This window comes from Erpetoichthys calabaricus, chromosome 8 (assembly GCF_900747795.2).
Source record: "Erpetoichthys calabaricus chromosome 8, fErpCal1.3, whole genome shotgun sequence".
Lineage (NCBI taxonomy): Eukaryota > Metazoa > Chordata > Cladistia > Polypteriformes > Polypteridae > Erpetoichthys > Erpetoichthys calabaricus.
The window spans coordinates 17,775,923-17,803,814 of record NC_041401.2 but is presented as its reverse complement, the minus strand read 5'-3'; the positions used below and the strand labels follow the sequence as shown (position 1 = coordinate 17,803,814).

The 27,892-nt window shown below is 38.1% G+C and overlaps 1 protein-coding gene across 4 annotated transcripts in view; it reads right to left on the bottom strand.

Annotated features, from left to right (window-relative positions):
* The window catches only part of ppp1r9ala (protein phosphatase 1 regulatory subunit 9A-like A), a 138,686-nt gene that overhangs the window by 76,370 nt on the left and 34,424 nt on the right, over nt 1–27,892 (bottom strand). For all 4 annotated transcript variants that reach the window (XM_028806289.2, XM_028806290.2, XM_028806291.2 and 1 more), the window contains exons 3-4: nt 10,295–10,427; nt 7,672–7,792 (exon numbers count right to left, since the gene is read on the bottom strand). In XM_028806289.2, the coding sequence (XP_028662122.2) occupies nt 7,672–7,792; nt 10,295–10,427 (254 nt within the window). The remainder of the gene's footprint in view (nt 1–7,671; nt 7,793–10,294; nt 10,428–27,892) is intronic.

Sequence of the window (27,892 nt, the reverse complement as noted above, 5' to 3'; positions counted from 1 at the left end):
TGAAGACCATGGAGCGGCTGTTGCTTCACCATCTGAGGCCACAGGTATGCCACGCCCTCAACCCTCTGCAGTTCGCATACCAGGAGGAGGTGGGAGCGGAGGATGCCATCACCTATATGCTACACCGATCACTTTCCAACTTGGACAGAGGCAGTGGTGATGTAAGAATTATGTTTCTGGGCTTCTCTAGCGCCTTCAACACCATCCAACCTCTGCTCCTTAGAGACAAGCTGACAGAGATGGGAGTAGATTCATACCTAGTGGCATGGATTGTGGACTCTCTTACAAACAGACCTCAGTATGTGCGTCTCAGGAACTGCAGGTCTGACATTGTGGTCAGCAACACAGGAGCGCCGCAGGGGACTGTACTTTCTCCAGTCCTGTTCAGCCTATATACATCGGACTTTCCAATACAACTCGGAGTCCTGCCACGTGCAAAAGTTTGCTGACGACACTGCTATCGTGGGCTGCATCAGGAGTGGGCAGGAGGAGGAGTATAGGAACCTCATCAAGGACTTTGTTAAATGGTGTGACTCAAACCACCTACACCTGAACACCAGCAAAACCAAGGAGCTGGTGGTGGATTTTAGGAGGCCCAGTCCCCTCCTGGACCCCATGATCATCAGAGGTGACTGTGTGCAGAGGGTACAGACCTATAAATACCTGGGAGTGCAGCTGGATGATAAATTGGACTGGACTGCCAATACCGATTCTCTGTGCAAGAGAGGACAGAGCCAGCTATACTTCCTCAGAAGACTGGCGTCCTTCAACATCTGCAATAAGATGCTGCAGATGTTCTATCAGACGGTTGTGGCGAGCGCCCTCTTCTACGCGGTGGTGTGCTGGGGAGGCAGCATTAAGAAGAAGGACGCCTCACGCCTGGACAAACTGGTGAAGTAAGCAGGCTCTATTGTAGGCATAGAGCTGGACAGTTTGACATCCGTGGCAGAGCGACAGGCGCTGAGCAGACTCCTGTCAATCATGGAGAATCCACTGCATCCACTAAACAGTGTCATCTCCAGACAGAGGAGCAGCATCAGCGACAGAGTGCTGTCACTGTCCTGCTCCACTGACAGACTGAGGAGATCGTTCCTCCCCCAAACGATGCGACTCTTCAATTCTACCTGGGGGGGGGTAAACGTTATTATACTAAGTTATTGTCTGTTTTTACCTGCATTTTTATTACTCTTTAATTTAATATTGTTTCGTATCAATATGCTGCTGCTGGAGTAAGTTTATTAATACCAAAGGGAAATTCACTATCTATCTATCTATCTAATGCTGAGGCATTTCATTTGCACATCTCACTGCACCTTCTGAAAGTACAGTTCTCAGTAGCTGTCTAGTCACAAGAAACTCTGAATACGATTGGTATGCTGCTAACTAAATACAAGAACAATCGATTTTGGGGCAGTTCATAACTAAAACTAAACAAATAATTACAAAAGACAGATTATGTTTTGCTAGACATGAAGCTACACAACTAAAACATGATTGACCAACACTCACATTGTAGTCATCATTAGGGAACAGTTAGGAATTTAAAAACACTGGTAATTTTAGAATGAATTAATGTTACAAAAATACCGATAGCAGCTCAATTTTTCCAGGAGCTTATTGATATTTTAGTACCGACCAGTCCGGAACCGGTATCAGTTTAATAGCGGTTTTCAATACCCTTTCCTATTCAATCCTACATAGTACCTTACCCCTTTAAAGGAGACAAGTACTGGAATAAGGAAAAGTGTATATGGTGGTTAGGAAGAGAGGAAAAACAAAAACTACAAGTTGAAAAATGTTTTATACAGACCAACTCTTTTTAATAATCACTTTGCACAATGATTGAGAATAGAATTATAAGAAATAATTCCTTGACTTTTCTTCTATAATTCTATGGCCTCTAGAATATGTTATAGTTATATTATATATATACACACACACAGTACTGTGCAAAAGTTTTAAGCAGGTGTGAAAAAAATGCTGTAAACAAAGAATGCTTTCAGAGATAACAAACAATCATTATTTATATCAATTTACAAAATGCAAAGTGAGCGAACAAATGAAAAATCTAAATCAAATCAATATTTGGTGTTACTACCTTTTGCCTTCAAACCAGCATCAATTCTTATAGGTCCACTTGCACAAAGTCAGGGATTTTGTAGGATTCTAGTCAGGTGTCTGATCAACCAATTCTACCAAACAGGTGCTAATGATCATCAATGTCACACGTAGGTTGAAACACAGCCATTAACTGAAACAGAAACAGCTGTGTAGGAGGCTTCAAACTGGGTGAGGAACAGCCAAACTCTGCTACCAAGGTGATGCTGTGGAAGACAGTTTCATGTCATGGCAAGATTGAGCACAGTAACAAGACACAAGGTAGTTATACTGCATCAGCAAGGTCTCTCCCAGACAAAGATTTCAAAGCAGACTGAGGTTTCAAGATGTGCTGTTCAAGCTCTTTTGAAGAAGCACAAAGAAATGGGCAACGTTGAGGATCGTAGACGCAGTGGTCGGCCAAGGAAACTTAGTGCAGCAGATGAAATACACATCAAGCGTATTACAATTCGAAATCGAAAGATGTCCAGCAGTGCCATCAGCTCAGAACTGGCAGAAACCAGTGGGACCCAGGTACACCCATCTACTGTCCGGAGAAGTCTGGCCAGAAGTGTTCTTCATGGAAGAGTTGCAGCCAAAAAGCCATACCTCCGACGTGGAAACAAGGCCAAGCGACTCAAGTATGCACGAAAACATAGGAACTGGGGTGCAGAAAAATGGCAGCAGGTGCTCTGGACTGATGAGTCAAAATTTGAAATATTTGGCTGTAGCAGAAAGCAGTTTGTTCGTCGAAGGGATGGAGAGCGGTACAATAATGAGTGTCTGCAGGCAACAGTGAAGCATGGTGGAGGTTCCTTGAACGTTTGGGGCTGCATTTCTGCAAATGGAGTTGGAGATTTGGTCAGGATTAATGGTGTTCTCAATGCTGAGAAATACAGGCAGATACTTATTCATCATGCAGTACCATCAGGGAGGCGTATGATTGGCCCCAAATTTATTCTGCAGCAGGACAACGACCCCAAACATACAGCCAAAGTCATTAAAAGCTATCTTCAGCATAAAGAAGAACAAGAAGTCCTGGAAGTGATGGTATGGCCCCCACAGAGCCCTGATCTCAACATCATCGAGTGTATCTGGGATTACATGAAGAGACAGAAGGATGTGAGGAAGCCTACATGCACAGAAGATCTGAGGTTAGTTCTCCAAGATGTTTGGAACAACCTACCGGCCGAGTTCCTTCAAAAACTGTGTGCAAGTGTACCTAGAAGAATTGATGCTGTTTTGAAGGCAAAGGGTGGTCACACCAAATATTGATTTGATTTAGATTTCTCTTTTGTTCATTCACTGCATTTTGTTGATTGATGAAAGTAAATGATTAACACTTCCATTTTTGAAAGCATTCTTTGTTTACAGCATTTTTTCACACCTGCCTAAAACTTTTGCACAGTACTGTGTATATATATATATATATATATATATATATATATATATATATATATATAAAAATAAAACATTTGCCTTCACAATTAGAAACAAAAACAAAATTAAAAACATAAAATGTGTTACTCTCAGACAGAAATAATCCCATTCAGAGTCATAGAGAACTACAGCATATCCTTGCAGCAATGGGCAGCAAGCAGGGAGCCAATTATAAAAGGGGACCAGCCCATTGTAGGGCTTAACATTCAGAGACAGGCCTACATTCTTATTATAGCCAATTTAGAGACATCAATCAAAGAAGCGAATCTTTAGAGATGTGAGAGGAAAACCCACAGAGGTACAGGATTCAACCTGGAAGTCTTAACCTATGAGGCAGTAGCACTGCCTACTAAAACACTATGCCTCTTTCACTTATTAAATCCGAATTTGACTGCATATGCAACCAATTTAGGGACAATCTGGAGTGCTTGGTATGCCATGAACTGTGGTTAGTTAAGTCTAGATAAGTTCTACTATGATACAAATTTCTTTAAATTGGATCACATTTTCTTCCATAGCTAGAAACACCATTTCTCACAAGACAATTTTTTAAAGTCATTGCAATCCTGCATACAGTGGGGCAAAAAAGTATTTAGTCAGCCACCAATTGTGCTAGTTCTCCCACTTAAAAAGATGAGAGAGGCCTGTAATTTTCATCATAGGTATACCTTAACTATGTGAGACAAAATGAGAAAAAAAATCCACAAAATCACATTGTCTGATTTTTGAAGAATTTATTTGCAAATTATGGTGGGAAAAAAAGTATTTGGTCAATAACAAAAGTTCATCTCAATACTTTGTTATATACCCTTTGTTGGCAATGACAGAGGTCAAACGTTTTCTTTAAGTCTTCACAAGGTTTTCACACATTGTTGCTGGTATTTTGGCCCATTCCTCCATGCAGATCTCCTCTTGAGCAGCGATGTTTTGGGGCTGTCGCTGGGCAACACGGACTTTCAACTCCCTCCAAAGATTTTCTATGGGGTTGAGATCTGGAGACTGGCTAGGTCACTCCAGGACATTGAAATGCTTCTTACGAAGCCACTCCTTCGTTACCCGGGTGGTGTGTTTGGGATCATTGTCATGCTGAAAGACCCAGCCACGTTTCATCTTCAATGCCCTTGCTGATGGAAGAAGGTTTTCACTCAAAATCTGACGATACATGGCCCCATTCATTCTTTCCTTTACACAGATCAGTCATCCTGGTCCCTTTGCAAAAAACCAGCCCCAAAGCATGATGTTTCCACCCCCTTGCTTTACAGTAGGTATGGTGTTCTTTGGATTCAACTCAGCATTCTTTCTCCTCCAAACACGACAAGTAGAGTTTTTTCATCTGACCATATGACATTCTCCCAGTCCTCTTCTGGATCATCCAAATGCTCTCTAGCAAACTTCAGACGGGCCTGCACATGTACTGGCTTAAGCAGGGGGACACGTCTGGCACTGCAGGATTTGAGTTCCTGGCGGCGTAGTGTGTTACTGATGGTAGCCTTTGTTACTTTGGTCCCAGCTCTCTGCAGGTCATTCACTAGGTCCCCCGTGTGGTTCTGGGATTTTTGTTCACCGTTCTTGTGATCATTTTGACCCCACGGGGTAAGATCTTGCGTGGAGCCCCATATCAAGGGAGATTATCAGTGGTCTTGTATGTCTTCCATTCTCTAATAATTGCACCCACAGTTGATTTCTTCACACCAAGCTGCTTACCTATTGCAGATTCAGTCTTCCCAGCCAGGTGCAGGTCTACAATTTTGTTTCTGGTGTCCTTTGACATCTCTTTGGTCTTGGCCATAGTGGAGTTTGGAGTGTGACTGTTTGAGGTTGTGGACAGATGTCTTTTATATTGATAACGAGTTCAAACAGGTGCCATTAATACAGGTAACGAGCGGAGGACAGAGGAGCCTCTTACAGAAGAAGTTACAGGTCTGTGAGAGTCAGAAATCTTGCTTGTTTGTAGGTGACCAAATACTTATTTTCCACCATAATTTGCAAATAAATTCTTTAAAAATCAGACAATGTGATTTTCTGGATTTTTTTTCTCATGTTGTCTCTCATAGTTGAGGTATACCTATGATGAAAATTACAAGCCTCTCTCATCTTTTTAACTGGGAGAACTTGCACAATTGGTGGCTGACTAAATACTTTTTTTGCCCCACTGTATGCGCAATTCAGAAAGGGAAAAAAGGATAAAGGAGGATGGAGACAACAACAAATAAAACACCGCTTAGGACAGATGTTTAAAAGTGTTCTCTCTATACAACTATCCAAGCCAAGTGTATGAATAGGTTTTAAACCTCATATTAGATCACTAAGCAGTCTTTTGTGTTGAAATGAAGTTATGTTATTTCTATTCATCCACTTTCATAATCCTACAGGCAGATACCACTCTCGTTGGCTTCTCGTTTATCCCACACCAAGCTCGGAGGAGACTATGTAAAAAAAGGCGCAGTCATTTCATTCCTGAGAAGCAGAGACTCAACTCAGAGATTTACCTCATTGAAGAGAGTTGTTAATATTCTCTATCTTTCATAGAAATCAAAGCCTTGGAGGTAATACCCCATCCATCAACAACCATTTTTCTGAACCGATTTTCTCCATTCTAGTGTCACTGGTAACCAAAACTTATTTCAAATGCATTGTGTGCCTGGAAAGAAATTATCCTGAATGGAAAATGTATATTAATGGGTACAATTGACACTCACAATGGCACTGGACGACCTAGACTTAAATTGTAATTGTGATTATTTTGAATCAAAAGGCAATGTTCAATATTTCTCAATATGTTCTCAAAACACCTTAGAGTGAAGATAAGCACCATATAGCACATGTATATACACATTTTCTAAACAGTCCATAACCTGGTATATAGTTTCATAAAAACAGTATGAAATATTAGGAGAGGAATCTTTTTCCTTTTCAAAATTAAACAATTTCATGAATAGCGGTGCCTCAAACAATCAGCTCAAATAACACATTTTTTTAAAAAATATTTTTGTTTAACATATCATCTACTTTTTTTTAAGCTTCCACTGCATGTATGCTTGTCTTACTGTCGTCCAAGTCTGCTAGTCAGTAAATGCTCTCTCTGAAAGCTTTTATAAAGAAAAGCAAGGCTCGTGATTAATTGCCATGCTATACCCTGATCACAATACATGTACATTTGTACATTATACATAGTTTTATGATTTACATTATTTGCAATGGATCTGCCATTTTTAATTTCTGTTAATTTCAATATAAGGCCATGCTAAAAGGGACAGATGAGAGCTTACACACTGTGTGGCCATTTCACTTCTTGTGTGATGTGAATACGTGTTTAGTGCAGTTATCTAACCACTAATGGTACAAGTAGTTTTGGGACGCAAGTAGGCATAAATGTGTCTTGCAATACAGCAAGTTACTGCAGCTTTATATCTGTCCCCCTGCTGCTTATCTGCTCTTACAATAAGCAAAGGCACAGCGATACTTTACCAAGCTTTCCTTAGACGGACACATTTTGCAGTGGAGGCAGGAGGGCACATTACAGGCACCACACCTGCCTGATGGCCTCTTCATATATAGTAATGTGTTTTATCTTTAGGTATTCTACTAAATAACTGACATCCTGGGTAAAAAGAAACCTTTTGAAAACAGCAGAACTAACACTACTCTTCCTCTTCTGATTCAGTGAAACATGGGTGGAGTCAACATGGTCACAATCAGAAAGGTCACTGGAGATCTTGCAGACTTTAATGTTCAAGAAAAGTTGTGGAAAAATCAAAAGTGCTGCATATTGTGATATTGGCTTTTGCATATTAGATTTTGTTAAATATTGAATCAAACTGAAAATTCGCTATACTGCCCAGTCCTAACACATACTTTCACTTGCTTAAACTAGGCTAAATAGAAGCTGACAGTTAACTTAACTGATATCTTTAGAATATGAGGAGAAATCCAAGTATCCAGGACACCCCAGAACACTGGAAAAGCATGTCAATTCTCTACAATTCTCCTTTGTTCAAATTTAAGCAGCTCACATGTGAACAGTTTATTTACCAACAAGAGGATACAACTAAACCAGTTTGGGAAATATTCGGTCAAATCTAATTAAGGGTAAAATGAAACATTTCCCATTTGTAAAATTAAGATATTCCTTACCGTCCATCTCTCTGTGTAGCACCGCCTTCAGTGATGGTCTTTACAAAAATGCCAAGTTTTTCCAAACCCTGGTCTGCTCCAACACCCATTCCTATAATACTGATTCCTAGACCATTGTCTCCTGTACAAATATAAGAAGCGTACAAGCATAACAGAAAACCACTTATTATTAAAATTGTTTGCTTGTGTACTTTTTAACATTAAAAACTTAACTACATACTAGGGGCTTTTCAAACGAATGTCTGTATTCAAATATAATTCAAATTTACTTTGAAAAGGTCTTATTCAAAGACAAAAGCTGACATTCAGTTGTAAAAGTATTGTTGTTTGTTTAACTCACGCTAATTCTGGCATTAGTTTTCTACAGATGCGCTGTGGAAAGCTGCAGTATTTTGCAGATCTTTGTTTGCACTTCACTTTCATGATCAGCCATTCAGTAATTCTGAATGGTTAACTTATCTTTGTTAGTGAAACTAACAGCTTTTTTTTTTTTAAGCAGTTTTCTAAACACTTTTATGGTGCCCTGAACATATATCTTTTTGCACCTGATTCTTTCCCATTTACTCTTAAACTTGAGTTTGTGAACTGCTGCTCAAGGATAAGACCTTATCATTACAGTAAATGGATAGTAACTTATTAATTCTCATTTTCCGATTATTACAACACTTTATTAACTCTGCTTTAAAGAAAATGTCCACAATTATTCTCCATCTCATACAGCTGTTGGTTTGACGCATAATACCTAAAGCAATAAAATGTATTTAAAAATACTCCACCGGTACAGCCACTGGTATTAAAATAGACAAGATTGTGTGGAACCTGATTTGATGCCGTGACAATCCCATAAGTCATATACAAGACACTTTTCCGGGTGAGTCCACAAGTGCCAAAAGACTCATTCTGAATGCTGTGATATTAACCGTGCCCTGCCGCTGCCCACTGGACACCTATAAAATAATATAACAAGCCCACTTTCAACCTGCCTGCCTCCTGCCTTTGCTTTTACTTTGCTTGCTATTCAAACCCTGTCCCGGTCTTACTAATTGACCTGTAATTCCTTGTTATCCCTATTAGGACAGTGAGCTATAAAAGCAGCCATGAAAAGGAGTTTAAACCCTTATAGGTCACACACGCTGATACCGTGCTCTGCTGTGCAAATAAAAGTTCTTATGACAGTGCTGTGTGGGTCTTTTAGCACTCAACTGGTGTCTCTGAACTGTAAACATATTGTGATGTACATTTAAATAAGAGTTGCCCAACAACAACTAGGTTTTGTTTGGCTGCTGGTGATTATTATTATAGTAACAGCAGCACAGCAAGAACAAAGTATTAAAAGAGCAAATACAAATGTACATGTATAACACACAGAATAATTAACCTAAGTTTGAATATATTCAAATATTTTGAAATGGCATATTCAAACATTTTTTGGCTAATTTGACAGGCCTACAATATACTCTACTATCATGAGTATCTATAAAAAATTACAATTATAATTACATAAATACAGGATGAGCACCCCAAACCCAAATTGCTCAAGATCAGAAGTATTTTGGATATTTTCAGATTTTGGAATATTTGCATATTTTGCATTCTTCTAAAACATCTGCACCCAATTACTCTAGCCTGTGCACCTTTGGGGAGAGGCAAAAGAAACTGAGCAACAGACCTGACCCTGTGATTTGGGGGGTTGGTTAGTAGACGGGCGGGGGGGGGGGGGGGGGGGGGGGTCTTATTATAATGAGCAGTGTGATGAAGGAGATAGACAGACAGAGACATGCATAGACTACTGCAACTACTTGGTTTCATGTGTGTCAGAAGAGCCTATGTCTGCTATGATATCTCTCTCATTTTGACTATTGCATATGGCATAACAACAACAGAGTTTAGGAGAACATTAAGGTCTATGGATGTACTGCTTGTTAAAGTACTGAAACTATATTCTGTCATGGCATGCTTACATTTCCAATTAGACAGTAATGGTAACTTCCTTTAGTTATTTGTTTAGATGTGCAGTCAGATGGCAGATGTTGTGCAGCCTCGTCCATGCTTCTAATGGTGTCACTAGGCACATTTACTGGTTCAGGTGAAATGTTTATCTCCCGTGGCTCTTTGTCATCAACTCTCTTAACGGCGGTACTTTTTACCTTCTTTTGACAGGAACAGACACATTGTTTACTTTGAATGTATATAATTCATATTTTCACAAAAATAGCAGCTAACTCTTTCAACCTTACATCGTCTCCTACACTATCATTGTAACTGAACAGCAACAGCTTCAGTATTGGATCCTGGAATTTCAGATTAGGGATGCTCAACCTGTATATAGTAAGGATAATTTTAAGCATCTTTAATTCTGAGTAAATAATGACTTTACAGTTACAGGGTTAGAATGGAGAATAAGTGGAAGTGGGCAGCCTTGGCTAAGATTCTATAATAGCAATGACACAAGACAAACTTCAATAAAAAAGTACATATTCAGCTTAGAACTTCACAGGGCTTGGACAACTGGGAATCTACCCATGACAGTAAAACACAGACAGTTCACTGTCTCATTTTCAATGAATACCATGTTTATTCATTGTTTACTCAAGATGACCACAAATTAACAACTGAAACACACCCTTTTCAATTTCAACAGGAAACACATCCATTTTTTCAACCCTTTTCTCCAGCTCATACTCTGCCGAAGCCGCCACAGGGTCAACTTCATCATTGCGCCTGTCATATTCCTCATTGGAGTATGTAGAGAATACCTGGAACAGGACAAAGAAATGAAAATAAACAAAATAGCACAGTAACTCCTACAATTAGGTTTAAGACTGTACTGTATTTCAGATGACTTTAATAGTGAATTGAAGACTGGGGGGGAAAAAAAAAAACAGATGAAGATTTCCGTTAACACACAATTTATCTTTAAGAACAGTGATGTTCATGAAATCAACCTTCCCCAACTGCATAACTTCAACAGCAGCCAATTCATAAAGCAAAGACAACAACTCAACAATGAGAGAGAAGCTCAGTCTAAAACTTCATTTAAATTGATGTCTAAGCAGTCCAAAGTGGCAACAAGATTGCAAGCAAGATTTTGGTGACCTGTACTAATATTAGCATTGCTGTCATATGCACAAAGAACCATAAAATCCTTATTTTTTGGGAATACATTTTTATTAGAAAAGATAGACAACAAAATAACACATACACATGTTACAGAGTACAAATTAAAAATCATAAAATAACACTGCTCAATACAATGTCCACCATCCCAATCCACGTAGCTTACTGAATGAGAGTGTTTGTTTTTTTTTTTTTTGTTTTTTTTTGTAATGTCTGCAAAGTCACTGTTTTACTGTCATTCAGTCCACCAACTCTGGAAGTAACTGGAAGACCCATTGATGCAGAATCCCAAGTGCCCAAAAGAACTGCAAAAAGGAGGATTTCCAGGGGTTAGGAAGAAGATAACAAGGTGATTTCCTTCAGAAGGTTAAGGAAAATTTAACAAATATAGCACCTAATGAGAAGAGTTTATATTTGTACATACAAATAAGAACGTAGATACATCCAGAAACAGAAAAATATACAGAACTTAGAGGCTTTTTTTTTGGATACAATATGCGAAGATGGAGAGGGGAAGACAACAGCACACCAAATTTTCTTTCTGAGCTAGAGGTAGAAAAAGAACGAGTTAGAAGAGATAGTGTACCTTGAAAATAAATAGGGGACTGTGAGGAGCCTAGAGTTATTACAAATGTCACTAGTGTCTTTAGACCCAGATATGGGGAAATATCTACACCTCAACCACCAATACTAAAGGCCTACTAAAAATGGGAGTCTCAGAATCCCTGGCTGACAGAAACTTACATGTTTCTCAACACAGTGCCAAATCCTGAGAGCATAACAGAGGGCCAGATTTACAGGAGTGGATTTTAATTTTAAAGGACAAAAAATGGGAAGGTGGATAGGGAGCATTACTGTACTTCCTCCAGAAGGAAAGTAATCATGTAGAGCACTATTTACTGGGATGGTCACTGCTGTATGTGACCTTCTTGTCTAAGACAATGTGACAACCCTGCAGGTAGGGAGATTTTTTTTTTACGCTACATAATTAGACAAGCTGGGGAAAAAAAGGAATAGAATCTAACGATTTGAGACACCTACACTAGCAAGTGTCCATAACCACTCAAGACTTCGTGACAACCCCCAACCCCGAGAAAATTTTACTTGGATGTCCAACTAATAAGTTTTAATATCCCTGATTAGGAAAGTAAATTGGACTTATGTTACAAGTGAATAATTTAAAAAGTAAGCTACTTATATACAGTGGAACCTCTAGATACGAGTTTAATTCGTTCCAGCACTGAGCTTGTATAGCGAATTTCTCGTATCTAGAACAAACTTCCCCATTGAAAATAATGGAAATCCAGTTAATCCATTCCGCACCCCAAATATATTAACATAAAAATCAATTTTCCTAACAAATAACACTGATAAATTATATATACTGTAGTCTACCTTTAATAAATAACACTGGTAAATAATATAACTGATTATTAAAAGAATCAAAACAGGTGTCCAAAGTGCAGTAGAGCATTCAATAAATGTTTAAATAAATAATCCTTAAAACAGTTGTGAAGTGGAGGTTTAAAATACACAAGAATAACAATCCTTTAACACGAGGTTAAAACGTCAAAAGGATGCAGTCTTTAAAAAACAGATGACAATCCCCGGTGCTTCTTCTCTGTTAGCGTCTCACCTGCGGGCTCTGCAACAGGCGAGACACTCTTAATGCAGCTGACCTTCTGTACACCGTCCTGCTTCAGCTGTTCAGCTCACTGTTGAGCTACACGCGAGCCTGCTCTCCTGCCCCTCTCCCTCTCTCCCTCTCTCTCTCTCTCTCCTTCTCCCCCTTAACCGGCTCGCGCTTCTCTATATATGCGGGGAGGACATGGCAGCTGCAGCCCATCACCCACAGGAACAATCATGGATGTGGGCAGTTTCCCACCTGTGCACTTAAGTGAGAAACGCAGACACCGCAGATCGCGGCTCGCAACTGCTACCACGCCCCCTCGCTAAGCTGAGAGCTATACCCACAGCCTGGCTCGTGGCTCGTTACGCGAGCCAATGCTCGCATTTAGATCAGAAATTTTCGCTCATACTTTCCTCGTATTTTGAATTTCTCGTATACAGAGGTGATCGTATCTCGAGGTTCCACTGTAGTAAGATATGCTTGGTAAACACAAAACATACTACAGATGTTCTTGGGCCAGTCTTTACCCTTAAACAACACCTTAATTTCTTAAGGTACATATGGTCAAGTTTGTAATAGGCACTGAACGATTCCATCGCTTGTCAAACTCCTAAGCATATTACTGATGTACCTGTTCATCTCCACCATAAAGTATGATTACAGATAAGCTCTGTATATAGCTGTACACAATGTTTATTTAGCGCCAAATGCTGCATTTTCGTTTGACTTTATCTTGAATAAGAATGCTTCCAAAAACATAGATTGGACTAAGTAAGAGAATATTCTGCATAACACAGACACGGAAGGCACTCCATTTATGTATTAAAATAGCCTTTGTTGTAATTTCTTAAGCACAGTCAGGGAAGTATTAGGAAATCTGTCTAACCCTCCACCCGGCCTCACTAAATATTTCCTAAATGTAACTCACTCAGCTAATTCTCTGTTTATCTGCATAGGTGTTACTAATCTCCACCCAACCCATACTAAAATCAACAATCTGTACTAGCAAAAAATAGTAAGAGAATGTACACTTGGTAAGCATAAATAAAACCTGACTAAACGTAAGTGCATATAAAGGTGCCTTTCTGGTGGTTCCTACCTTGTCCTTGATAATTGTCATGATAGTCTCAAGCATTCCACAAAACAAACGAAAAAGTAGGTTCAAAAAAGAAAATATCAGATAGGAAGTGAACTGCCTCCACTATTTTCTGAACAACATCTGGCCATTCCACTGTTAGCACAGAGCTTTGAGATCATAAAACTATTAACTCTCCAGTTTGAATACAAATGTGTTACAACCTTAGTCTAAAGAACAAAACTTTCATATTCTTGGTGGTAAATAAAGCACTTACATATGGTACAGATTTCTTATATTACAACATTCAAATGCAAAACCAAAAACAGTCAGCATTAATTAGTTAATTCTCCTCATGCTCTTAAAAAACAAAAAGAGGAAAAATACATTGCCTAAAAGCAATATTTTACTGCTAGAATGACTTGTAAAAAGATGTTATTTTAGCAGTCTCTGAAGACTAACACCATGAAGCAAAATAGTTTTGGTTGCTATGAAACACATCAGTAATCCAGGAACAATGACCTTTTGCACCCCAAAAATAAACCCAGCCATTATTGAGCCTCTAGCACACTAGGTCAAATTTCTTTAGCGCATCATTTTTAAGAAGGTCCAATGCTAGATTGACTGCTTTTTAAAATTAAATTTTTCTATAAACATTATATATTTTTTTATTGTACAACTTTAGATAAACTAAGATAATGGTTGGTAAAACAACAGGCATCTTGGGTTAGTATGTGCAGTGATCATTTATATCTGTCCTTTGAAAAAAAAAATGATCAATTAGTGCTAGATGACAACTGTTGGGGGTATTTTTCAGACAGGCAGAAGGAAGCAGAACACATTTTCTGTTTATTAGGGCAAAAGGGTGTGCCAGTGAATTAGAAAACTTTAATGAATTAAGTACCAGTTAAACACTAAAGCGGTTTATAGTACCCAAAGGGTTGCAGTTACCTAGCAAAATGGGTGAAAGGCCTGTATGCTTTTTTTGAACTAAACACAAGACCCCAGGGAATATTCTTTTATTAGGAACAGACTGAAATACTCACAATGTTCAAAGCTTAACAGTTTAACCCTCCTGAGATGCTTTTTTCTTTACAGTGCCTTATATGGTCTTCCAATATTTTGTGTCAAACACAAAGTAGCAGGGTCAGGAAAACCAGGCTTATGCTACTAACAGAATAAAACATAAAACAATTTCAACTGCCTTTTTTAAAATGGAAACAGTCCAACAATAAAATAATTAGACTTTAAGCTTACATACTATTAAGACGTAATTAACGATGGTACTGTTAAAAAGTATTACCACTGAAAATATTTCTAAAAAGTATGATCTGAAATGACACATTCACATATCAGTGTAACTGCTATAGTATTTACCAACTCTCTGTCTCTACTATAGAATGACCAGAAGTGGGTAGGCAGATGACTGGTGGAGAAATCCAGGCATGTAATCGTGTCCAACTATCTCTATTTTCATCTCCTCCATTGTCAACTGGACATAGTTCAACAATTAAAAGAACAGGTATTGTTGGTTTCCATTTATATTCATCAAGTTGTACTGTTTTCTCTACACCTTTATATGTACTAATTCTGTATTTAGTACTTAGTATAATCTATATCCAGGACACTCATAAGCCCAGACACTCAGACTCCTGGATAAAAACCAAGATCCAGGACTTTAATGACCTCTTGGGCATAGCCAGCAGCAGTGTGTATGTCGGCGGAGAGAGTGTCAACCATGTCGAGAGGTTTACTTACCTTGGCCGTGACATTCATGTGTCTGGTGACTCTTCTTATGAAGTCAGTAGACCGACTGGGAGAGCAGGGGGGTCATGAGGTCGCTGGAAAGGGGAGTGTGGCGCTTCCGCAAAAGGACAAAGGTCCAAGTCTTTAGAGTCCTGGTGCTTCCTGTCTTGATATATGGTTGTGAGACATGGACGCTATCCAGTGACCGGAGACGAAGACTGGACTCCTTTGGTACTGTGTCTCTCCAGAAAATCCTTGGGTACCGTTGGTCTGACTTCGTGTCAAATGAGCAGTTACTCATGGAGTCCCGAATGAGACACATTACCTGCATTGTGAGGGAGCGTCAGTTACAGCACTACGGCCATATGGCGCGTTTCCCCGAGGGTGATCCGGCTCGTAAGATCTTCATTGTTGGGGACCCAAGTGGCTGGACCAGGCCAACGGGTCGCCCACGTAACACCTGGCTGCGGCAGATAGAGGGTCATTTCTGGAGGGTGGGACTGGACCGCATGTCTGCCTGGAGGGTTGCCAACCAGGATGCCGAGTTGTTTCATCGTGTAGTGGGTGCAGCAACGCACTGTACCAGTGCATGCTCCCCAATTTGACTTGAATATCAATACTTGCATTTTACCCGAGAATCTGTTCACAACACTCTGTGGCTGCACTCTGTGAAGAGTGTGATACAAACAATAAGGTGTACTCTATACTTCAGTTACACCTGTATTTATATATGGATATAAGTATACATAAAGATAAAGATATTTCATAGTCATCTTTTTTGACCAGTATGCCAGAAGTGAGGGAGGATTACTTCTCGAGTTGTATTTCTTTTGTGGTAAATGACAAAGAAATTGATTAAAAGCGGTTAAATAAATCTAAACTCTTGACACTTTGCCACTAAAGCAACCTACTTACACAGATACAAGCAATTGCAAAAAATACACTTGTTAGGAGTATTTGGCAAGTCTATAGAGTATCACCCCTCAAACAGATTTGAAAAATCACATAAATGCATTTGAAAGGAGTATTTTGTTAAGTCTGAAGCGTATCACAACACCTGCACTGGAGCTGAGGAACAGAACTCAAAAACCTCACATACATAGGGCAACAAAGTTCATACTTAAATAGAGAAGTGAGCGATTCACCAGTTGACCTGGGATACCAAATGAAATTCTTAATGTGGTATGAATGTCTGACAAAAAATGTTTTACCTGTATGAATAAAAACAAATAAGCAGAAAACTTGCAAGCACATTTAAATCAAAATATATTTTTACCACTAAACATGCATATCTATGAATGGAAAAGGAAACTGGAAATGTGATTTTTTGTTAGTGTATTATAGTGTCTTAAAGGTAATGTCTTTGTGTATGGACTTATATGTAAACTATGTAGTAAGTGTGATTATCACTTTAAGAATATCGTCCAGAGTGATGTCTGCTTCAATCTGATTGATGTGTTGATTTAAACAGTTAGAAAGGTCAGAAAAAAGCCATGTTTGTGTTGTGTTTCCCTGGACTTGTGGTACTAAGTCAGTTAGTGAATAAGTAGTTCTATTTTCTTAACTAGTTCAAAAAGAGGGGAAAACCTGCTAATGAATCCACCTACACAGCAATAACAAGCATTTTGATGAATAAGAGGCACCTCTTTTTACACAACCATTATTACAGTTGTTACTTGTTAAAAAAAATAAATTTGTAAATTATATGAGAATGATCAAATTATATCAGAAGTCAGAGCATCAATCATCAATGGCTTAAATATATAATTTTATGAATAATTCCTTCCTGAATTTAGATGTTAAGAGTCTAAGGGACTATGACATCACATTGGAAACATGTAAAGCCCCTCCATACAGTACAAGGCAGTTGACAAATGTTTCCTAGGGTCATCTGGCCTTCTTTCCAAAAGCGACGCAAGGCTAGACACAGAGTGAGAGAGAACAAGCAATACACGATGACAGCTTGACAACACACAGCCCAAGGTAAGAAAGAATGCAAAGGCTATTCCCATTGCTGTAACAAAGTATACAGAATGGACACAACATAGGAAACATGGCTATTAAGGGTAACTAAAAGCTATGGGGTTATAGGGACTCCAGGAGCTACAGTTCTAGCCTGGAATCCCTGCAGAAAAAAGGAGGCAAATACTAATCCTAGGAAGTGATTCTGGGCCAGGTCCAGAAGTGACCTGAGAATGGGGAAGGATTTGTTAGCTTGGCACTTCAAGTTCTCTCGTTTTAGTGTGTCACCCCCTTAGAATGTATAATTTTTTTTAATAAATACAAAAACGACCGCAGCAGGGCTTATTGGCTTATCCGAGGACCGCACTAAACTATCCAATCAATCCAATACAAAATACAACCCTTGCAGGTTGAAGCCTTTTTTTTTTTTTTGGAGTGACTGTTAGGTTCGATTGAGGGAGGGCGGAGTACAGCACGGAAGACTGGCAGCGGGGTATTGATTGATGAGGTAAATTGGCAGTCCCAGGACAGGAAGAGGGGGTTGGAGAGGGTGCTAGAAGGTTGTGTTTGGGGTTACAAAGTCGGCGCTCTTTTTCTTGATTGTTCAAGTAAAATGTTTGAGAGACTTTACTACGTCTGTTGTTTTTTTTTTTACTTTTCTTTTCAAACCAGATGCGGAGGTCGCTACAGTATCAAAAAAAGACAATAAAGATCGCATTAGCACAAACAAAAGGAAATTATTACTTGAAAAAAGGGAAAATAATTATCACGGACCAGGTGTAATTGAAAAAATAGCAGGACAAAGCGAGGTCAGAAATAGAAGACAAAGAATAGAAAACAAAGTAAAACATCATAAAGAGGTTAAAACACATGCAGAGCAGGTTATAGATAATGAAAACAGTGGAATTCAAAAGACTCAAAAAAAACGTAGGCACGAAACACATGCAGAGCAAGATACAGAATATGAAAGCACAAAAAAATGAAAGTGTCAAAACAAAGAAAGTAAGCATCACATTAGTGCAAACAAAGAGAAATTATTACTCGGAGAAATAACGAAAAGGCGAATAGAAATAGAATATATGGACATAGGTGATATGTTTCAAGTATGTAAATATTGTAAGGCTTTGAAGTTTAAGTCAGAGAATTTCAAAACCGTGGTTTACCTCACATGCATTTATTGGTTACTTTGCAAAAAAAATTATTAACTGCTGATAACATGGATCGTTTTGTCTGTGCTGAAATTCCAAACAGAGAAACCTATCCTGAATTATGGTACAAAGTCATTAAACACATGTCTCACATACCTCATTTAAAAGATTCAGCATGTTGGGACACGAAAGATTCCAAATATTGTTTTTAAAGAAGTTCTGAAATAAAAGTGAAACTAATGAAATAGCAAAAATTAAAAGAAAAAAAAATCTTAAAAGTGTGTATCTGGAAAACCAAACACGGGGGTTGGCAAGCGAAGCAAGCAGGTGGCAAAGCCACCTAGTTTACTTTAAATTCCAGCCCAAGAAAATCTAGTTTTTCTCGGTTTCAGCAATTGAGAATACCATTAAATAAGTGGAATTGGAAACAGGGGATAGAGTACATGAGTTAAGCTGATTTACGTTTTCTATTAAATAAAACTAAGTTATATATTTTAATATTCTTGTTTATCACGGTGGCAGAGAGAGGTGACATGTTGCTTGAACATGCAAGGAAGAATTTCATCATTCTCTGTATACATGACCATATAATTACAACTACTTTTTCCACTGACCTGTTTCAAATTTTTTTATTTCAATATGGAACAAATATACAGTAGGGTTGTCAAATCAGATAATTAAAATTTGAATACTTGCATTAAAAAAGCATATATTTTTAAATATATTCAAGCATAGCTTAAACATTCTGGAAGATACCTGTACAGTAAATTCTCCATTTCCCACAGATTTGCATATCCACTAGCATAAAAGTGTGACCCATTTGCAACACCCATGGTCTAATCGTGTCTATGTGCAGGCAAGCACAGTAGAAAGGAAAAAAAAAAAAAAAAAAAAAAAAGAGGCCTATTACACAGCAGCAAAATGCCATATTGAATGGATCAACATGTTTATCCTGTGCAGAGAGGCATGAATAAGCTGCTGAACCCCATTCATGATGGGGAAAGTATTGCGATCGTTTCCCAGGAACAAGACATTGCCAGTTTAAGTATGGGTCATAACCTTGCACTGATCAAGTACAGTCCCTTTGTATACACCGCCCATTGCTACTACAGATTGGATAGTTTAGTGTGGTCCTCGGATAAGCCCTGCTGCGGTCGGTCATGGCCTGTAGCTGAACTTTTAGAAAACGATCGAACTTGAAAATAGAACAAGTCATAACAAGGTTTCTGTGGAAGAACCTATAGAAGGATCATTTCTGAATCTCAAGACAGAGCAGAGGGCCAGCGTGCCCGCCACACGCCATCACCCCCCGAACCTAACCTCATTTTCCTCGTAGGATCAATGCTTCAGTACCTGCAGTCTCCAATAACTGTATGTACATTTGTACAATATGCAGATTTTTTTTTTTATTTCTGTTTTTAAATGCAGTATTTTTCTTCTTTGCTCACTAGGGCAACAGCAAAGTTTAATTGTTTATGACTCATGCAGAGTTCCTTAAAATAAGAATGTGGAAACAGGAGGCTTAAACAGAATGTGCCATTAGAAAACACAACCCTTCACAAAAACAGGATTGTATATGTTTGTAAGGTAATATGATTAAATAAATTATGTATGGGGCACAATTCGTACAGTTTTTCTGCATACAAAAACTCATAAAAAACACTTGTAAGTGCACAAACAAATTACAAGCAGTTATTCTTTTTTGTAGCATTCTTGAGAAAAGAAAAAAAGCAGCTGTGTCAGGTGTGCAAGATGCAACATGATACTTCACAGCTGGGCACGGTGAGCAGGAGCAGACAGTAAATGAACAACATACAATACCACAATAAACTCTGTTTCTCTTTTCCTCTCTTTACAGTTAGAATGCAAATTTAATGTTAATATTTACTTTTTATTTATCTCTTTGTTTTAGCCATTGCATGTGTCAAGCCAGCAGCCACCCAAGATGCAGACTAAGTGTGAAACTGTGTATTGCCAGAAGTAATTACAGTCGTGTGAAAAGGTAAAGACACTCCATGAAATGTTTTTCCTTTTTTAACATTTGTGTACATATCAAGGTTTGATCTTTATTTAAAGAGTATGTGTGGAATAATGAAAAATGAACAGATATGCAATTGCCATCTGTGGAAAAAGAGTACGTATACCATTGGCTAATTGGAATTGCTCCCTCAAGTAGGCATTTCCTAGGACTGTCTACCATATTCTAACATCTACTGTAGGGCACAATTGATTTCTGCAATGTAGAGAACACAAAGAATCATGGAACGAATGCATTAAAAACAGATTTTTAGAAACAAGCATATAAATATGCTCAATTTAGAGACTGGAGGAATGATTATTACAAAACTAATATATTAAATATTTTGAGCGATCAGTCCTTTCATTCTAGATACTATGTATTAGTTTGCGGTTTTCGAAGCGAATGAAATTTTCACAGAAATTTTGTCACACCTGTTTGTGCTCGTGTTTATGTATCTTTCACTTCTTAGCAAAGAGACAAGTATTAGCTTGCTGCTCACCACTCGCGTTGTGAAGAAGGGGGCTGAACACACCCCAAGGAGACGCAGTCACTCCTCCGAAACCCCCTCTTAAACGGTAATACAATGGGAAACTAATAGTTTATTACCTCCTCTTTGCTCGAACTGCAACAGCTGCTGTGCCATGTGATCTGCATCTCAAGCGGCACTTTGAATATTTAAAAGTCTGCACAGCAGCTGTCAGTCACCTGCTCTTTGTCTTTTATTTCCAGCCCCAGGCGTGGTTAAATCTGTTGACACAAAGTCTCGTCTCGCGGGATGCGAGTTCTTGATAATTTTTTAGTTTATAATTTTAAAATGGAATAAGAATCTGAAAATCTAACATTATATTAAACTTCGATAAATTCTGAAAAGAATGATACCAAACATATATATGTAGGTTTTAAAATAAGCCCGATTTAAAGCATGACAAAAAGAGTGACATAAAAACATTGCACTTTTAGACTAAGGATTTTTTTTATTTTATATATATATATATATATATATATATATATATATATATTTGTACTGTGAAATTCAGGAAAAAAATAATACAAATGACTCAAAAGAGAATGGTTGCAGTCAATTTACACAACTTAAGTTCTCCATCCTCTTATGTGTGAACTCAACCAGCCTAGGAAATTATTGGGAAAACCCTACGTGTTTGACTGGGGAAATACTGCTTAATTCATGAACAGGCAGGTAATCCAGAACTTCTCTGGGTTCTGTATGAAAGATCCAAATTTTCATCAGCATACTTAATATCCATCAATCCATACTCAACCCTGCTTAATCAAGATCAGGTTTGCATTTTCAACAGAAGTTTCAAGCTGCTTAAAGGACAACAAAAATATGGCATATGCGGAATAAGAATTTAGGAGAGCGATTTGAGTGCAAATCCATTTCCTGTACCTTATTTCATTATGGGGCTGCAATCAGTCATAGTGTATCATAACTTAAGGGGACAGAGATGCTACCAACATAGTAGAATTCTACAGTACTTTTAGCTAAATACATCCACAAACTGAGGACAACCATTGGAATTATTATTAATTTTTTTTTTTTTGCTATTTTGTACTATGGGTAAGTTTAGAAGTCTGCTGGAATTAACAGCAAAGCATTTTATTAGTGCACGAATAACAGAGTCTTCCACCAGATGGTGCTCAACAAACTTTAGCACTACAGCAACAGCAATATTAAAACCAAATGCTGCCTCCAACTTAAAGTTGGGCATTTGTGAAAACTAATATAAAACAAACACTGCAGAAAAGAAAAAGTTTAAAACAAAACATGGAAATTCTTAGCACTGGCATTAAATCAAATTGCTCTGGCACAATATAAACTAACAATTGACTTCCTTGCTTCAGGTGAAACAAGCATACAAAGGCCAATTTATACTGAACCTAACCTATTAATTGATATGGTTAAAGAGAAAGCAGTGAAGAAATCTCTGCGGAAAAACACATTTAGCTGCTTCGTTCTCAAGATGTTCTTACTCTATGTTTGCTCCCATACTGACAGGTCAAAGAGTATTAATGGTTTAAAAATCAGAAAAAGGATATACAATACAAACGTAACTGTACTTCCACTGATCCAATAAACAAAGAAAAGCAGTCCAATACTTCATTACCTGAAGTGAAATGATCGAGTTTTACTTATGAGAGGTGAAATTTGTTTAGTTTTTAACATTCTCAGAAACAGAAATAAAAAAAGAACATTAAAGAAAAAACAGATAACACCTGAGGGCTATTTTGCTGTATGTACACCTACAACAAAGAGTGTGATTAAATTCAGTACTGTGTAAAAAAAAAAAAAGGGATTTTAGGTTGTGGGCAAATTTTGAGCATTATTGAAAACAAAATACTAGCTTTAGAATGCTGGGTTGAATCTTGGCTTGGGTACTGTCTGGGTGGAGCTGCTAACTCCCCACATCTGTGTTATTTTTTTTTCCTCCCACTTCCCAAAGAGATGTGAGAGTGACTGAGTGGTGTGTGAGCAGCAACAGACTGTGACTCCATCCAGCATTGATTCCAGCTTGGTTAAGTTAGCAATTTTGGGAAGGTTCAGTGAAGCCATTAAATTTCTGTTCAGAAAGAGCATATGATTTTAAATATCAACATTCTTTAACTAATTGTATCAAATTTCATATGGAATAAATAAGTGGTAAGTATGGAGTGCTTTGCTCCGAAGGCATGTATACAATTAATGCACAGTTCATGTGAAACTAGTAAGTTTGCTCCAGGTTTTATTTTCTATTTTTTTTAAACATATATGGACAAAGTGTTTCATTTCAGAAGTCAACCTCATTACTGTGGAGTTTTTCTTTGTATATAAGGGATGAAAGGAGCTGTAGAGAAGGCGACTGTGTGAATTAGTTGGCTTCTAAAAGAAGTTTTAACCTCCTCAGCATTACACCCAAGCATCACTCGGGCTGTAAAAACAGTGCTGAAACCATTAGTCCCGAGCATCACTCGGGTAACTGTATAGACATGTCTCGCATAAGCGTCAGACCTGAGGATTACTTGGGTTTAAAAGACCCAACCGCATTAGTGCGGGAAACGATATAGGCATGTCTTACAAAAGCGACAGGTCTAAGTGTTACCCAGGCAACGGTGCAATCACGTCTTCTAGCCTCACAATGGCGTCTCGTAAGAAATGTTTTTCACCAGCCCAGGTATTGCACACTCTTGACAGTGATACAAGCAGTGATGACAAAGTGACTGTCTTCAGGCAGTGAAATTGAAATGGATATTGAAATCGAAAGTGATTCTGATGAATCCAAATGTGACACTTGTGTTAAACGCATATGTATAGTGTGTCAGTCTGGAAAGAATATCTGCAAGAAATCACGCTACTATTGTCCTGACTGTGACGCTGGATTGTGCAATTCACCATGCTCCAATGTACACCACACAAATGACACATTTTGACAGTATATATGGTATTAGCATTATTTTCATATCATTATACTTTTTACACTTCTGACTTTGTACTTTTAGTGTTTTGCACGTTTTACAGAAGATCAGATTTAATAAAAATGTAATTTTTCAAGCAAAAAATGCAACACTTTTTTTACATTTTTTTCAAGAAAAAATAAATATTAACGCTAAGGAAGTCATGAAAGTCTAACAGAAAGACTGATATATAAAAATGACTGTGGTAGAAAAAAGGCTTTTTTTTTTTTTTTTTTAAGATTAAATTGTTTCATTCAAATTAGTGTTTTAATGCGATATTCAAACATGAAAATTGTGGGGTTTTTTTCTTTTTTTCCCATTAATTACCAAATGGTACAATTAAAAGTTAAGTAAAAAAACCCTAGCTTGATCAGCTGGTCACCTATGTACAGTCAAACGTTACAAATGCAAAGAATAAGATGAATCGAGTTTCTCTAGATGACAAGCTTGATCCAAACAAAGGATGTTGTCTGAACTTGGTTTGGAGATGAAAGAGCAGATGTTGAACAAACTAAAGCTCAAACGTTCCCAAAAAAAATTATAGCAGTTAAAAGTGGCAGCATATCCAGTTTATTTCAGCATTTACAACAGGCACAGCAGAATGGAACCAATGAGCTAAAGCTTGTCCCCAACCAACAGCTCTGGAGTATTCTTTACCATGCTTCAGCACTGACCACACAAGGCACACTCCCACTTATACAGTATATCCTAGCGTGATTATATCAGAAGCCCACCTACTAAAAGAAAATATATACAGTGATCCCCCGCCTATCCCGGAAGTTACGTTCCAGACCCATCAGCGATAAGTAAAAATCTGCGATATACAAAGAACATATAAACAAACAATTTTTTTATACTTTAAGCCTTAAAATACCCTTCCCCACACGCTTGGGAGCCATCATAGGCCTTAAAACAAAATGAAAAGTTCACAAAAAGTTTGCTCACAACAATCAGACCACAAGCAAGGTACGATACGCAGAGAACTGAAATGTGTTGGGGACCCACGCTCACTGTTCTTGCAAGATTACACCACGTTAGCAGCAGCCAATCACAGCCCAAGAAGAATGAAAATCCCGCTCTGATACGTTGAGTATCCTCTTTCAGCCAATAATGGGCCTTGTAAAAAATCATCTGGGTACTGTAGCGTGAAACTCTTTGTCTACTGTAGTGTACAATGTACGTATATTTAATGATTTACTGTATTGCTTAAATGTTCATTTTATATACATATTAACTTTTTACAGCATTTTAGTCAATATTTACAGTTATAGTTATTATAAATTATAATACGTATTGTTCTAACGAACTCGTCTAGCACGCATAGTGACAAATGAAAAGTGTATGTACATTTCATTATGATTGCGACTGTCTAAGTATTCCTGTACGTAGCAGTATGTTTCATGATTTACTAGTGTATTGCTTAAATGTTACGTATATGTTAGAACAATATTATAATTTATAATAACTAACGAACTTTTGTCTAGCACATGTAGTGACTGCTTTGTTATGAATTGGCTGCTAAGTACACTACAGGTAGAATGTACTTATTGAATTTTTACTCCATTTTTATTTATATACAGTACAGGTATATATATGTTATAATTACAGTAATACACTGCTGTTATTAATAGTTTAGCATAGAAAAATGCTTATTTCAACGTAAAAAGTTGTCAAAAACTCAAACAACGATCACTATAGGAGCGCCACAGGGGACTGTACTTTCTCCGGTCCTGTTCAGCCTATATACATCAGACTTCCAATACAACTCGGAGTCCTGCCATGTGCAAAAGTTCGCTGATGACACTGCTATCGTGGGCTGCATCAGGAATGGGCTGGAGGAGGAGTATAGGGACCTAATAAATGACTTTGTTAAATGGTGCGACTCAAACCACCTACACCTGAACACCAGCAAAACCAAGGAGCTGGTGGTGGATTTTAGGAGGCCCAGACCCCTCATAGACCCAGTGATCATCAAAGGTGACTGTGTGCAGATGGTGCAGACCTATAAATATCTGGGAGTGCAGCTGGATGATAAATTAGACTGGACTGCCAATACTGATGCGCTGTGCAAGAAAGGACAGAGCCGGTTATACTACCTTAGAAGGCTGGCGTCCTTCAACATCTGCAATAAGATGCTGCAGATGTTCTATCAGACAGTTGTGGCGAGCGCCCTTTTCTACGCAGTGGTGTTCTGGGGAGGCAGCATTAAGAGGAAAGACGCCTCACGCCTGGACAAACTGGTGAGGAAGGCAAGCTCTATTGTTGGCATGGAGCTGGACAGTTTAACATCTGTGGCAGAGCGAAGGGCGCTCAGCAGGCTCCTATCAATTATGGAGAATCCACTGCATCCACTTAATAGTATCATCTCCAGACAGAAGAGCAGCTTCAGCGACAGACTGCTGTCACTGTCCTGCTCCACTGACAGATTGAGGAGATCGTTCCTCCCCCAAACTATGCGACTCTTTAATTCCACCCGGGGGGGTAAACGTTAACATTTAACATTATACATAGTTATTGTCTGTTTTTCACCTGCATTACTATCATTCTTTAATTTAATATTATTTATTGTATCAGTATGCTGCTGCTGAAGAATGTGAATTTCCCATTGGGATTAATAAAGTATCTATCTATCTCTCTCTATCTATCTATCTACTATAAAACCACAGACTTCCACGATAGAAAATTAGATATGTTCCACAGAAAAATCTGCAATATAGTGGGGGCGCGATATAGTGGGTGATCACTGTATTACAATTTTACTGTTAAGAAAGTAGGTACTACTTTTTAAGACATGAAAGCTATGTTCATCTTTTTATGAATTAAATTAATTAAGCAAGCTAAAGTAATAAAACATATTACAAAGACATTCTTTATGTAACATTATTCACATTTCTTAATTAACAAATGTCTCTTTTTTGAATAGTGGATATAAAAACTCTATACATCCCTGACAAATGACATGTTTTTGTGATGTCAAATAATGAAACCAAGATCGATCCAGTCAGAACTTTTTTGCACCGTCATTGAGAAACTGCGGCCTATACAAATGTGGTGAAAACAGGAACTGTTTAGAAAAGAAAAACATTAAAATCAAAACAGAAAAACCTGGCTACATAAGCATACACGCTGTACTAATTAATAATGTGGTTGTATTCAGAATCAACCAATGATATTCAGTGTCACATTAAATAGTCGTTAGTCTACACCTCTTATCAATTAAGTGACACTGATTGCCTCCAAATACAGTTCAGCTGTTCCTGTAGGATTATCTGAACATCATTTTGGTTGCATCTTACTGCAAAAGCCATGGCCCACACAGATCTTTCAAAATGTTAATGGCATGTAATCATTGAATAGCACTGATCAGGAGAGAGGTACGAAAGAATATCCAAGACATTAGATATACCATGGAGCACAATGTGGAAAGTCATCACCAAGAGTGGGGAAAAGATGGTGCAACAGTGATGCTACCAAGAATGGCAAACTGGTCAAGGAGACTGCCAAGAAGCATACGGAAACATTAAAGGAACTTTCTGGCAAGTACTGGTTGCTCCTTACATATGCCAACAATCTCCTATATCCGTCATGTATCTGAGCTATGGGTAGGGCCCTATGGTTTCCGCGATGCGGGAAACACAGACAGAATCAATGCATAAAAACAGATTTTAGATTTAAGAACGGAAATGTGAGGAATTTAGAGGCCAAACAGGTGACTGTTACAAAACTTTCCAATAAATTAAATGATCGAATAATCTGTAGTTCTCATTCAGATACTATTTTCTAGTTTGTTGTTTTTCAAGTGAACACAATTCTTGTAGAAATCTAGTCGTGCATCTATCTGTTTGTGTGCGTATGAATGAATGTCAGAGAGAGAGAAAGAGAGAAAAGCAAACAATCAAAAATCAATAGGTGCTGTTTGGGCTTTTAAGTATGTGAAGCACCGTGCAGAAGCATATCGCATAACAAAGCAGCCACAAGTAAGCCCAGCAAGGAATGGAGCAATGTGAAGGTAGTCTTTCAGCGTTTTTTTTTTTTTTTTTTTTTTTTAGGAGCGTCCGTATCCTCTAGGGGTG